The 14,936-nt window shown below is 40.2% G+C and overlaps 2 protein-coding genes across 2 annotated transcripts; both read right to left on the bottom strand.

Moving 5' to 3' along the window:
• Positions 1-2,138: 2,138 nt before the first annotated feature.
• On the bottom strand, positions 2,139-9,308 carry LOC309689461 (heat shock protein HSP 90-alpha). The gene is made up of 11 exons (XM_082505877.1): positions 9,096-9,308; positions 7,898-8,047; positions 7,366-7,732; positions 7,142-7,275; positions 4,475-4,792; positions 4,174-4,339; positions 3,870-4,060; positions 3,506-3,653; positions 3,127-3,395; positions 2,702-3,035; positions 2,139-2,603 (listed from the first exon to the last, which is right to left on the bottom strand). Exons 2-11 carry the CDS (start codon positions 8,045-8,047, stop codon positions 2,491-2,493), a joined length of 2,190 nt encoding a protein of 729 aa, XP_082362003.1. The 5' UTR covers positions 9,096-9,308; the 3' UTR covers positions 2,139-2,490.
• Positions 9,309-9,609: 301 nt separating this feature from the next.
• hsp90aa1.1 (heat shock protein 90, alpha (cytosolic), class A member 1, tandem duplicate 1) lies at positions 9,610-14,011 on the bottom strand. Its single transcript, XM_082505878.1, has 11 exons — positions 13,849-14,011; positions 12,890-13,039; positions 12,406-12,772; positions 12,184-12,317; positions 11,760-12,065; positions 11,508-11,673; positions 11,192-11,382; positions 10,928-11,075; positions 10,566-10,834; positions 10,117-10,450; positions 9,610-10,019 (listed from the first exon to the last, which is right to left on the bottom strand). The coding sequence occupies exons 2-11, from the start codon at positions 13,037-13,039 to the stop codon at positions 9,910-9,912; spliced, it is 2,175 nt and encodes a 724-aa protein (XP_082362004.1). The 5' UTR covers positions 13,849-14,011; the 3' UTR covers positions 9,610-9,909.
• Positions 14,012-14,936: the final 925 nt, after the last annotated feature.

Below are 14,936 nucleotides of genomic sequence, written 5' to 3'. Positions count from 1 at the left end.
TATTCCTTTTCATTCAATTTTTCGTCTAAAATCTTTGAGCATCCCAATCCTGGCACATACCATAGTTTCAGGAGCGAATCTGCTAAAAACTCGTCTCCATAGTTGTGTTTCCTTAATGTTTCTCCCAGTGTTTTTGGCTCTTGTTCTTCTAATGTGTTTGAATATGTAGAATTATCTTTAATAAGTGATTTTATCCAAACTGTGAAGCAATTTGTAACTAGGTTTAAAAAATCCTATATAAATAAAGTTGTTATTATTATAGTAGTAGTAGCAGTAGAAGTAGTAGTATTATATACTGCAGAATTTTGGGTAGACTCGGATGGTGAAAACAAATTATAACATTTTATACCAGGCTGAACCATCTTCGTTATGTGTCAAAATAATTTTCCTTTATAGTTATAGTTTATAGTTTTGCGTCATAACTTTTGCACCGTCCACTTCCTGCTGTGACAAAACAAATTTCCCACGTGTGGGACTAATAAAGGTTATCTTATCTTATCTTATCTTATCTTATCTTATCTTATATTTTTGGCTAAATATATTCACGCACCTGTAAAACCAGTGGTAAATGGCCCGTATTTGTATAGCGCTTTATTTAGTCCCTACGGACCTCAAAGCGCTTTACACTACATTCAGTCGTTCATACACTGGTGTGTGGCAAGCTACACAGCTGCCCTGGGGCGCACTGACAGAGGTGAGGCTCCGCCACCTACCTTCTTTCAGCTGGTTGAGACCCCTACTAGGCCGGAGCTTTCTAGAATATTTGAACAGCTTGGTAGAACCTTCTTTGAATGCACAACGACTGCCATCTACTGGTAGTTAACAGGAACCCACACGTGTAAAATGACTTGGACATATAGGATAAAAGCAGTGCGGAATGCATGAAAATATCTAAATCGATGTTTAAGCTTATGAGTTTAAGTCTAAGGAGCTTGGGGAAAAAAGCGTCTGGACTTCTTTAGGTTGCTTGAAGACGTTTCACTACTCATCCGAGAAGCTTCTTCAGTTATAGGGTAAAATGGTGGAGAGTCCAGACTCTTTTCTTCCCAAGCTCCTTAGACTACAATGACCTGGATGACTGAGAACCTTCACAGACTTATGAGTTAAACATGTGCCTTTCCACAAATAACAAAATGGGTAAGCCTTAATTTGATCATTTGTATCTTAGAAGAAGCTTAAAGATAGATAAGCAGAAAAGTAGAAGAGGAGACAAAAAAAGGAAGTTATTTTTGGATGAATCTGACTACAGCAATGATGTATTATATAAACCTTTCCTTCCTCTTTAGGAGTTTCTCTGTCCACTTTTACTTTTTCAACACAAACATCTATATCCTTGTAGCTTCAATCTGGCAAGAAATATCAGTACTGTGGAAAAGACTTCAGTGAGGTTACGTAAAAATGAACAAATTCCCAAATTATAGCCAAAAAAAGAAGCCTCGAGTTCTTTTGGCTTTTCCCCGTTTGTCTTTCTTTCAATTTGTTCCCAATAAAGGCATAATTATCAGACTTATCTGCTATTTCTTGACTTCCCCTCAAGCATTTTGCTTTTTATTACACAAGATTTTTTGCTTTTTCCATGGAGAAACTAAAAAGGCAACTGGAGAGCAAACAATCTGCCCAAGGGCAATGCTTCATTCATATGAAGCAAAGAAAAAAAAGGGGTGGTTCTTCTCTTTCTTTCACTCTATGTTTAAGCAAGCATTGGTTTGGTAGCTTATGATTCATAAACAGTGTTGACTTCACTGGTTTTAAATGAAAACAGTATACTTCAAACATGGAAATTACAATGTCACATCATCACTTTATATTTATCAAGATATAAATTTCTGTCAAATGATGGATAAAGAATGTCTTTAAAAAATCCTGGTGAGAAAAAAAAAAAAAGATTCTAAAATAATGTTTGTACTTCATTTGAGCTGAATTAAGAAACCCTTTTGACATAGCTTTCTACTTGTTGAGAACAAAGTCTAAAGCAGTTCTTCGACTACAAGTGAACACTAAGTTTCATTGATTTTCTCGATAGATAGAAAGATAGATAGACAGAGTGGACAGGTTAACCCACCTGTCCAATCTAAAAATGCAGCATACTATACATAAAACACGAGACTTGTGTTCACTCATCAGTAACAATGACCAAATAGCTTAACATGGTAAACCTTTATTAATGGTTTTTGCACCGTTTCAAATAACAGTATCGTGTTTTGTTATATTTACAATAAAGAACAAACTTTGGAATGTCAAATACAAAAAGAACAAATGCATCAATACAACTCAATACAAAAACAAAAATAACAATCTGAAAACTCTAAACATCTAAAGGAATGACTGAACTGCATGTGGTCAACGCAAGTGGAAATAAAGTTACGATGGTCATCAAAAGTGTTTAGGAACAGACATTCCAGGCTCATTTACAACATTTAACATTAATTTTTTTTTTATAACATTAGTTTTGTTTTGTTTTTTTAAATCTAAACAGGAAATGGAAGCTGATTAGTCCACCTCTTCCATCCTAGATGTGTCATCATCTTCCCCTTCAAGAGGGGGCATGTCCTCAGTGGGTGCAGAGGTGTTATCGTCAGATGTCACATCATCTTCATCAATACCTGGAAGGAAAATAGGAGCAGATCAGTCAGCAAAGCAGGGTTAACTCGTTTACTGGCAAACATACCACCAAAAGATACAAGATTTAACAGATACTCACCAAGACCTAGTTTGATCATTCTGTAGATGCGGTTGGAGTGGGTCTGTGGGTCATCCAGTGTGAATCCTGAGGAGAGCAGGGCGGTCTCGAAAAGAAGGATGACCAGATCTTTCACAGACTTGTCATTCTTATCGGCCTCTGCCTTCTGCCTCAAGGTCTCCATGATTGGGTGGTCAGGATTGATCTCAAGGTGCTTCTTTGCTGCCATGTATCCCATGGTGGAGTTATCCCTCAGCGCCTGAGCCTTCATGATCCTCTCCATGTTGGCCGTCCATCCATATGTGCTGGTGACAATGCAGCAAGGGGAAGAAACTAGGCGGTTGGAGACTGTGACCTGCAGAGGAAAACAAAAGCCACCGGTATCAATCAGTTGAACAAGAAAACAAATTCCGTTGTTATATTGTCATTTGGTTTCATCAGCTTACCTTTTCAACCTTCTTCTCCAAGATATCCTTCATGATTTTGCATAGGTTCTCAAACTGAGATTTCTTCTCCTCCTGCTTCTTCTTCTCCTCCTCATCCTCAGGCAGCTCCAGGCCTTCCTTGGTTACTGAAACCAAGTTCTTGCCCTCAAACTCCTTCAGCTGCTGGACACAGTACTCGTCGATGGGCTCAATCATGTAGATGACCTCCAGGCCAGCTTTGCGAAGACGCTCCACAAAGGCAGAGTTGGCAACCTGGTCTTTGGTCTCACCTGAAATGCAGGCATGATAATGTTGTTCATTCATGCCATATTGCCCACATGAGACAAGTTTTGTTTGCCGAACGCATGCTTTTGATTGGCAGTTTTAAAAGTGTCCTCACCAGTGATGTAGTAGATGTGTTTCTGGTTGTCCTTCATACGTGTGACATAGTCCTTCAGGGACACCATCTCATCTCCAGAGGCTGATGTGTAGTACCGCAGAAGCTCAGAAAGCTTCTTCCTGTTCTGGGAGTCCTCATGGATGCCAAGCTGTAATAAGGAAAACAGTCAACTGTTATCAACAGTGCAGATTTATTCAGCTGAATGTGCAAAAAAAAATTGCAGGCGCTACCACTGGCTGCATTCAATTGTTGTTAAGCTACTTTATAATATTCATACTGCTAGAGCTAAATTATTCAAGCAAAAGAATTAAAGACAAGATCTGGTAACCTTGCACCTCACTCAGTCAAGGCTGTGGATACTGACCTTGATGTTCTTGGAGAACTGCTCGTAGTACTTCTTGTAGTTGTCCTTGTCCTCAGCCATTTCTGTGAAAAGCTCCAGGCACTTCTTGACCAGGTTCTTGCGGATGACCTTCAGGATCTTGCTCTGCTGCAGCATCTCTCTGGAGATGTTCAGTGGCAGGTCCTCAGAGTCCACCACACCCTTGATGAAATCTGATAGGAAGCAGAAAGGAAACTGTTAAAACTCTAAAGATTCCATTGTGTCATTTTCATTATGATAATTCTATTATTGTTAGGGAAATTGTAATCCACACTTTAATACTCACTGAGATACTCTGGGATGAGCTCCTCGCAGTTGTCCATGATGAAGACTCTGCGCACGTACAGCTTGATGTTGTTCTTCTTCTTCTTGTTCTCAAAGAGGTCGAAAGGAGCACGCCGAGGCACGAAGAGCAGGGCACGGAATTCAAGCTGACCCTCTACTGAGAAGTGCTGTTAGGCAAAAAAATAAAAATAAAAAATTAAAGTGATTATATATTGGACTACATTATATCAGACATAATTTTCCTCCTATAAAGTACTGCTACATTTTTAGGTATTTTTAAAATAACATCTCAAAAGCCCAACCTTAACAGCCAAGTGGTCCTCCCAGTCATTGGTGAGACTCTTGTAGAACTCTCCATATTCCTCATTCGTGATGTCATCTGGGTTTCGGGTCCACAGGGGTTTGGTCTTGTTCAATTCTTCCTGGTCAATGTACTTTTCCTTGATCTTCTTCTTCTTCTTCTTTTTGTCCGACTTGTCATGGTCATGTTCTTCATCTGATCCAACATCCTCAATCTCAGGTTTGTCCTCATCCTTCTCCTCATCTTTCTCCTTCTCCTCCTTCTCTTTCTCCTCCTCTGCCTCGTCGTCACTCACCTCCTTGTCCCTCTCTTTCTCCACCTGAAGGAAAATACATTTGGTCACACACTAAAGAATTTCCCTACACCTTAGCCTTAGGCATAGCTGGACAGGCCATCAGGCATACAGGGCATTTGCTTGGTGGGCCGATGGTGATTTTTCGTTTTTATGGGCCGATGATTTTTTTTTTTTTTTTTTTTAATAACAGTATAAACAATGAAAGGTGATGGATTGGCCAGATGCTGGCAGATGTGTAAAAAGAACTCAGTTGTTTGGTGGTGGCTATGGCGGAGCTGCCACAAGAGGCCAGGTGGATGAGGGAAAGGGGAGGCAGGAGGAGCAGAGACCCGAGGCGGCCGCCCGTCCGAGTGTCAGGTGAACTGAACTTCAGGTAAGAAGTTATGACCTGCAGTCTATCTGGATCAGATATAATCCAAGTTTAGGTGGAGTTTATTTTCGTTGTGCTGAGTTTTTACCGTCAGTTACAATAACTTGTACTGCGTACTAGCTAGCATGACGGAGTTTCTACAGCTGAGTGGGTGCTATGTTACTGATAGTGAACTTTATTCTATTCATAAGGTTAGTTAGTAGAGTTGCCAACCGTCCCCTGAAAAATGGAATTGTCCCGTATTCAGAGAAAATATCACGCGTTTCGTATTGAGCTGAAAAGGAACAGTTTGTCCCGGACTTCAGCTAGAATGGAAAAAGACACAAAGCTGGAGTTTTTCTGTCTTTACGCTGTCAGCTGTCTCTTCAGCTACCTTCACACTGCAGGTCTTAATGCTCAATTCCGATTTTTTGATCAAATCCGATTTTTTTTGTCTGCTCGTTCACACTACAAATAAAATGCGACAGCGAACGCGCTCTAGTGTGAACGTTCAAAGTGGCCCGCATGCGCAAAAGAAGATGTCACACACAACGCGCTCTGTTTAGACACAGAGCAAACAATATCGTTTGACTGATGGCCCTTAATATAAAGACTTCGGACTTCATGTTTCCCAATTTTTGCTTTAAGTTATTTTGTTATTTCCATAATAATGTAAATAACTTAATCATTATCCTTATTGCTGTTTTAGAGGAGCGGTGCTTCAAGGGATAGTTGCAGATTTCTGTCAGAATCTGAAGATTATGCAGTACAAATAAAATGTTCACGTTTCTCCAACGTTGTCTTCCCAGCAGTTTCACCAGATGGCCAGGAAGCGTTCGCGATGTCTTATCGGGCGCTTCTCCGGCACTGATAATTGGCGTCTGTCTTGTGTCAGTGACGTAAAAGACGGATTTAATGTGACTTGACCGTTCACACAGCAGTCGCTTTCTGAAACATCGGATGTGTATCGGATTCAGTACCACATATGAAAGTGACCCAGATCGGATTTGAAAATATCGGATTTGTGCCGTTCACACTGTCATACCATGATCGGATATGGGTCGCATAGGGTCAAAAAAAAAAAAAAAAAAAAAATATCGGATTTGATGCGCTTTCGCCTGCAGTGTGAACGTAGCCTTCTTCTCTCATTCAATCGTGAAACTGATCAATGATCAGCTGATCGGCTCTCTTGCTTGTTTATCGCCCACTTTGCGCCAGAAAGAGGAAACCAGCAGATGTCGCACTAAGCAACAGCAGCATGTTTAAGCTTGATCAGCTGTTGTTAGAATTTATTTAATATTAATTTCTAGTATCAGCTGATGTTTGCTGGAGTCACAGCTGTAAAAGCTGCTGGTCATTATGTCGGTTTGGTTATCTGGGGAGAGGGAAGCATGAAGTTGAAACCAGGAGATGTCCTTACTGAATCATCAGAGCTGAACAGGTGATGGAGAAACAGGTTTACCTTTTAGGTGACATGAATGAGTTGAAGTTATGAACTGTTTCTGAGAGACAAATAACACCAGGTTCCTTTTCTAAGTAGCTGACAGCTGGTAACTGTGCAGGGGCGGGTCTAGCAAAGCTTTGCCAGGGGCCCAGGTGGGGCATTAACAGGGAGAGGGGGGCACAAAGAAATACTTTTCTTTCTTATTCTCATTTAAAATATCTAGCTTTTATTAAATAATTATCTGAATCTTACAACCAAAGTTTTTATCTGATGTACAACGTATTGAAATCATACATATACCAACAAGACAGTGTACATCACTGTCACAACAGCGTTTGTTTTCATTCAAAGGCTTTATGGTTTTTCCTATAATACCTGGTGGGCCGGTCTGTAGTCAAAATGCCCGGGCCAATTTTTTGTCCCAATCCAGCCCTGGCCTTAGGGAGTCACTATTTTATAATATCAGTGTTTCCGAGATTAATTGAGCAACTTTCTCAGAAGTCTTAAGTGCAGAAGCTATCTGCAATAGTTACAAATTTAATTCTTCTATGGGATCATTAAATATGACTTAAGTACTTACAAATAGCGTAATAGGGTAGCCAATGAACTGTGAGTGCTTCTTAACAATCTCTTTGACCCTTCGCTCTTCAAGGTATTCTGTCTGGTCTTCTTTGAGGTGCAGGATCACTTTAGTTCCACGTCCCAGTGGTTCAGCTGTAGAGGAAGACTATAGGTCAGTATACTGTATAACCACTGGGTTAAATGATTAATAATTCACTTCAAATTCGGGGTTATATCACTTACAGTTGTCTACTTTAACTGTGAATGAGCCACCAGCAGATGATTCCCAGGCGTACTGCTCGTCATCGTTGTGCTTGGTAATGACTGTCACCTTCTCGGCTACCAGGTAGGCAGAGTAGAAACCCACACCGAACTGACCGATCATGGAAATGTCAGCTCCAGCCTGCAGAGCCTCCATGAACGCTTTGGTGCCGGACTTTGCAATTGTGCCCAAGTTGTTGATCAGGTCGGCTTTGGTCATGCCAATACCTGTGTCAACTAGGGTTAGAGTACGCTCCTCTTTGTTGGGAATGATCTCAATTTTGAGGTCTTTGCCAGTTTCCAGCTTGGAAGGATCTGTGAGACTCTCATAGCGGATTTTGTCCAGTGCCTGACAGAGCAAAACAAAATGTTAATTGTTTAAACAAATTCCAGAATTTATTCTGTATTGATAATAATATAATTAAATTTCTTAAGGGGAAAAAAGCATGTAATTTAATTAATTAATTATTTTAAATAATAAACACAGCAACACAGACTAATATTGAAAACCTACATCTGAGGAGTTGGAAATAAGTTCCCTAAGGAAGATCTCTTTGTTGGAATAGAAAGTGTTGATGATCAGGGACATAAGCTGAGCAATCTCAGCCTGGAATGCGAAGGTCTCTGCCTCCTCCTCCATTGGTTGGTCATGCATTTCAGGCATCTGAGTGAAGACGGAGAACAAATATTGTTTTTTAGAAAACACATTGACTAAAGTGACTGGAACACAATATAAAATACTATTTTTATGACACTAAATGTTTGCATCCCAGCAATGTACACTTGAAAAACACTGCCAATCCTTCTTATGTAAGATGTTGCAGTTACAGCTTATCCTTATTAAGTAGCCTCGATGTTACATTAAGGAATTAACAGCAGTCAAACGAAAGCAAATTCTCTGTAGATGTGTAGTATATAGTGACTTTCCTGGGTTTCTTTCTTGCTTACTTTCATAATTTTGTATTAAAAAGGTACAAGGACCTTTTTTTTTCCCCTTCTTGGACTGTGAATTTAATCTCTGCTTGGTTATTGGCTAATCAGAGATTAACACGTGGCTTGAATTGCATATCCGTGTCAGCAGAAATGACTCCACCTGCTGGTTTCCCAGGTGAAGTGCAGGTTTCTAGAAGGTACGAGGAGGCAAGAAGAACTCTCTAGCAGTTTCCATAGGAATCAAAAGCTCCGCCTCTCATACAGCTGACGAGATTAAAGGAATGCACACTCTGTACCTACTGATTTTGCACTGAATTAAAACCTGGTACAAGGATAAGGTGGCCCAAAAATCTTGCAGAAATTTTAGCACAGGAAATTTGATTAAGGTTCAAACAGTTAAACCCCTGCTTAACATAACACCTTCCTCCCAAATGCATCACTAAAGCATCCTGCCATGTGGCTACTGTCCCGCAGGTTTGAATTCTGAAATGAGGCACAATAGGAATCAAATTCTTATTACCGTTTATGAAGCTGACATTAATATTCTCAGAGCAGATATTAATACTTTTTAAATCAGTTTTTAAAGACCAAGTGCTGTAACTAGACTTCACCCTTTCTTCACTTTAGCTTCACTTTTTATCCAGACATGACAAAAATGTCAGCTTTGTTTATAAATTAATGTCAAATAAGCTAACATTTAGTACTATTAAATCTGAATTTCAGGGAGTGTAATATTTTCGTATCCCAAATGTCTGTGGTAAGGCTGTTAATGTATTTACCTTGGTTTGCAGTGTGCCAAAACCTCCTGAGGAAGATGTGTAGAGATCCTTCCTTATTCACAGGTTCGTTGACTGCTAATGCTCCTACGGAAACTGGTGTAACGGTGCGGTTTTTATACCCTCTATGACCATTCGAGAAATCCTCCTGACACAAGCTTCCAGAACCGTCTGGAATCCTCCTGCTCGGTGGTGGCCACTCACTGGCCCGGTGGCCTGTCAATCATGGTGCGTGTACATGCCTCTCTGCCTTTCTTGGCAGAAGGAGGCGGGATTAAGGGAGGGGTCGCTGAGCCTAATGAGTAAGGCATGTGAGAGCAGAAACTAAAATGAACCATGCTGTATTCACTGAAAACTCCAGAATACATGATAAATCAAACGATGTAATTGATAAATGTAAGCCAGCTGTATAATGCGCTTCTCTAATACAACTTTTCACCTTTCAGTATTATTGTTTGCAGGAAGCAAGAACAAGTGATAAAATAAAGTGCAGTAGATCAATAAAAAGTGACAGGTGTCATTTTTAAAATATATTTTATTACAAATTTGATTGCTTTTCATAAAAAATGTTACAAAAGAGATACAAGTCAAACCCCCAGTGACTCAATAATACTCTTAGTGATTGTCAGAAGTTTTACAAGTGGCTGATACAATATAAACTAAAGCCACTGTGGTCTGTATTACGTAATTCCATCAACTTTTTCTGACTAGCACATTGTTTACTAACAGAAATTCTGCTAAAAAATAATGTACATTTAAATTAGGAACATAAATTACAAAAATAAAAATGAAAGCCAGAAAAAGTCTAGTAAATAATTTAGTCAACTTCCTCCATTCTTGATGTGTCATCGTCGCCTTCCAAGACTGGCATATCTTCATCAGTGGGCTGAATTATGTCTTCAACTGCAGAATCATCATCATCAATTCCTGTGTATAGAAATACAGCCATTAAAAAACAAATTCCTCAATTAATGTATAATAACCTAACTACTACCTGAATGTTTAAAGGAAAAGATATACATACCAAGACCAAGTTTGATCATTCTGTAGATGCGGTTAGCATGTGTCTGTGGGTCTTCCAGTGTGAATCCTGAGGAGAGCAGAGCGGTCTCGAACAGGAGAATGACCAGGTCCTTCACAGCTTTGTCGTTCTTGTCAGCCTCTGCCTTCTCCCTCAAGGTCTCAATGATTGGATGCGAGGGATTAATCTCAAGGTGCTTCTTTGCAGTCATGTAGCCCAAGGTGGAGTTGTCTCTCAGTGCCTGAGACTTCATGATCCTCTCCATGTTTGCCGTCCATCCATAGGTGCTGGTGACAATGCAGCAAGGGGAAGCAACCAAACGGTTCGAAACCACAACCTGTCAGGATAGAAATTCAGTATTTTTAGTATGTTTGAACACAGTCAAGCCAACTTCCCATCCCTAACAATGTTAACTAAAATAACTGTATCATTTTCTGAAGGAGAAAAATTACCTTTTCAATCTTCTTGTCAAGGATGTCCTTCATGATCTTGCAGAGGTCCTCAAACTTAGTCTTGAGCTCTTCCTGCTTCTTCTTCTCCTCCTCATCCTCAGGCAGCTCCAGGCCTTCCTTGGTTACTGAAACCAAGTTCTTGCCATCATACTCCTTCAGCTGCTGGACACAGTACTCATCGATTGGCTCAATCATGTAGATGACCTCCAGGCCAGCTTTGCGAAGACGCTCCACAAAGGCAGAGTTGGCAACCTGGTCTTTGGTCTCACCTGTTAAAGTTATTTCAATATGGTGTTTAATGAACTTAAACTACTGGGGAATACTTGAAAACAAAGGAAAATAAACCATACTGAATAACTTACCAGTGATGTAGTAGATGTGCTTCTGGTTATCCTTCATACGAGAGACATAGTCCTTGAGGGAAACCATTTCATCTCCAGAGGCTGAGGTGTAGTAGCGGAGCAGCTCAGACAGTTTCTTCCTGTTCTGGGAGTCTTCATGGATTCCAAGCTAAACATAAAAAAACAGCGTGTCATTTCGTGGTATTAAAATCCATGCAAGATGATTGGTATCAGACATTTTTTCTGAAGTTTTAGAGTTGAAGAAATTCAGATGGATGAACCTACCTTGATGTTCTTGGAGAACTGCTCATAGAACTTCTTGTAGTTGTCCTTGTCCTCAGCCAGTTCTGAGAAAAGCTCCATGCACTTCTTGACCAGGTTCTTGCGGATGACCTTCAGGATCTTGCTCTGCTGCAGCATCTCTCTGGAGATGTTCAGTGGCAGGTCCTCAGAGTCCACCACACCCTTGATGAAATCTGAGTAGGGAAAATAAACTGGTCAGCTTCCCAAAGCCAGGAGTTGAGTTCCAAAAACAATTACTAATAACTATGAATTTTGAGAGAATGCGTCAAGATTTATGCGTTACTTCATTGTTACTTACTGAGGTATTCTGGGATCAGTTCTTCACAGTTGTCCATGATGAAGACCCTGCGCACATAAAGCTTGATGTTGTTTCTCTTTCTCTTGTTTTCAAAGAGGTCAAATGCAGCTCTTCTGGGTACAAAGAGCAAGGCGCGGAACTCCAGCTGGCCTTCCACTGAGAAATGCTGCGGGGGTAGATATGTATTAATTAGCATAACATTATTGCAACTGGTGTTGGTAAATATGATCATCACAAGAAGATTTAGCTTACCTTCACAGCCAGGTGGTCCTCCCAGTCATTGGTAAGACTCTTGTAGAACTCGCCATACTCTTCATTGGTGATGTCATCAGGGTTACGGGTCCAGATAGGCTTGGTCTTGTTGAGCTCCTGGGCATCAATGTACTTCTCCTTGACCTTCTTCTTCCTCTTGTTCTTGCCATCCTTTGTATCTTCATCCTCATCAGAGCCAACGTCCTCAATCTTAGGTTTGTCCTTGTCCTCAGCAGCCTCCTTCTCAACCTCCTCTTCCTTTTCTCCCTCCTCCAGGTCTACTTCCTTCTCTCTTGTCTTCTCCACCTTAAATATGCAAAGGCATATTTACATTTTGCTTTGCCATGCCATTATCACAGTCAATGTGTGGTTATTATCAAGTATTGATTGAATAATTGTTCTTACTGTGTAATTAAAAACTTACAAAAAGTGTGATGGGATAGCCAATGAACTGTGAGTGCTTCTTCACAACTTCTTTGACGCGTTTCTCCTCGCAGTACTCTGTCTGGTCTTCCTTGAGGTGAAGGATCACTTTTGTGCCTCTGCCAATTGGCTCTCCTAAAATCAACAACAAAATTAGAACCGTGGCAGACAGGGTTAAAATGACTGATTCAATTGTTCTGTAAATGAGGGGACTAAGACATACCTGTATCAGGCCTGACTGTGAATGAGCCTCCAGCTGCAGACTCCCACACATACTGCTCGTCATCGTTGTGCTTGGTAATGACTGTCACCTTCTCAGCTACCAGGTAGGCAGAGTAAAAACCCACACCAAACTGACCGATCATGGAGATATCAGCCCCAGCTTGCAGAGCCTCCATGAAAGCCTTGGTGCCGGACTTTGCGATTGTGCCCAGGTTGTTGATCAGGTCAGCTTTGGTCATGCCGATACCTGTGTCAAGGAGGGTCAGGGTGCGAGCATGCAGATCAGGCCTGATTTCAATCTTCAGGTCCTTGCAGGACTCAAGTTTGGTGGGATCCGTCAAGCTTTCATATCTGATTTTATCCAAGGCCTGCCGAGAATAGATAACTCAATTAAAATACTTTTTTTTGGCAAAAAATATAAGGGCTTGTTTTACCTTAAAAAAAAAAAAAGGAAAACATGATGCGGAAGTGTTTATTTCCCTTACATCTGAGGAGTTGGAGATGAGCTCCCTAAGGAAGATCTCTTTATTTGAGTAGAAAGTGTTGATAATAAGGGACATCAGCTGAGCAATTTCAGCCTGGAAGGCAAAGGTCTCCACCTCCTCCTCCATAATGTGTGCAGAGCTCTCAGGCATCTAAAGGGGGAGAACATATTGGGTAACATTTTTCAGAAAAACAAAATTGAAATTGTACCTCTATATTTTTTGTGTTTTCAAATAATTATATTTTCACCTGTAGTTTAAATTTATTTACTCTGAACTTCTTCGGTTACGTTTTTCTCAGGCAGCCACATGGCCTGCTGATACGCACATGTTCCTTCTGTCAATCAGAGAACTGGCATTTTTTGGGGGGGGGGGGGGGCTAATGCTACTGCATATATTTTTTAGGCCTTCTAAGAACATTTCATAGATTAAACAAAAGCTTTAATCCAGAATCAATAATTCCTTTACAGTTTACTAAGCTAAGATGCAAATGTGCTGCATCAGCTGTTAGAATAGATTCTGAGAAGCCATTGGTCCCATACTTGGGTCACCTTGCTTGCCATGTGCTTCATGCCTGTAACAGTCCTACTTAGACACTGATAGAAAAGCACATACACTATACCATTCTGATTCTAACCGATAGTAAAGGTTAAAGTTAATTACATTATATCACAAAAGCACCCAATATACTGTAAAAAGAAAAAGTTGTTTTAAATTTTCTAATTCTTACCTTGAATTCTAATTCATACCTTGAATATAATCTTTATTTTTTGTTACTTTGTATAGTTAAATCAATCACTGAGCTTGATTTCTCTTCTTCAAGAGCTTCAAGTGTGTGCTTGGCTGCTGCTCCTGTGAGCAGTAAGTGTCTTGTGAATTAAATCACTCACTTTACATAAAATCGTGCAAGCACCCAGTATACTCTAAAATTGAAATGATTGTTGCATTGATTCCATTCTTACCTTAGATTTAATCTTTGTCTTCTGTCACCTTTAGTAGACAAATGTATCACTGAGCTTGATTTCTCTTCTTGGAGAACTTCAAGTGTGTGCTTCTCTGCTGCTCCTGTGGGCAGTAAGTCTCTCTTGGTTGTGTTCTAGTGAGCGTCTTCTGACTCTATGCAGACCACACGACATGACAACGTGTTTTTATACTTACGGGATGGTTTCTCGAAGCTCCCATTCAGAAGCTTCCAGATTGTATGTTCACTACAGTCAGGGGGGTGCTGAGGAATGGTCTGGAAGGGGGTTGCGATTGGGACATTGGCGCTCTAAAGTTGGTGTGCCCTTATAGGGTTGCAGAGTCACAAGGAGTGCCTGTCAGTCACAATGAGAGCTTCGCTGATAGCTTGTATAGCTGTTAGACAGCATAACCCAGCACCACAGCTGTGCATTGCCTTTGCCATCAGCAGCTGCCATGGTGCCCCACTGCACCCACATATGCTCATATTTAAAGCCATTTGGGATGCTGTTTGCAACTTGCTGTCCATTCACAGTTTAGATTAGGCATGTTAAATTCATTTCATTGTGGGACACATACAGCCCACTTTGATCTTCAGTGGGCTGGACCAGAGAAAGACATTTACCTAAACATTTAATCCCTGAGATGTCTTTAATGCAATTTTAACAGTGTGTCTCAATTTTTCCACATCACAAACACATTTAAAATGGACTTCTTGTAAAAGAAAAGAAAAGAAAAGAAAAGAAAACTAATAAAAGAAAAAAAAAAAAAAAACAAAAAAAAAACCCAAAACAAATTTATATAGTATATCACAGAAACAGGAACTTTTCTGCAATTTAATTGTTTATCTATTACTTAACTACTTTCGTATAATATGAATGGCTATGGGGGAGATTTTTATCAATAGGAAAAGTTGTAAAAACTAATGAAAATACAGTCAAAAGTTCAAAATCTGTGTACTCATTCACATTTCACAATCAGAGTGGTGTCTTTACTGGGCTGGGCCTGGTTTAGCTCATACCTTCATACACTTCTGAATTTGTTCTGGGCTATTAATAAATTTATTGATTAATACATTCACCAAACAGAA

This window comes from Aulonocara stuartgranti, assembly GCF_965226115.1.
Source record: "Aulonocara stuartgranti genome assembly, chromosome: 15".
NCBI classification, from domain to species: domain Eukaryota; kingdom Metazoa; phylum Chordata; class Actinopteri; order Cichliformes; family Cichlidae; genus Aulonocara; species Aulonocara stuartgranti.
The sequence above is the reverse complement of the archived record's forward strand: the minus strand, read 5'-3'. Positions and strand labels throughout refer to the sequence as shown.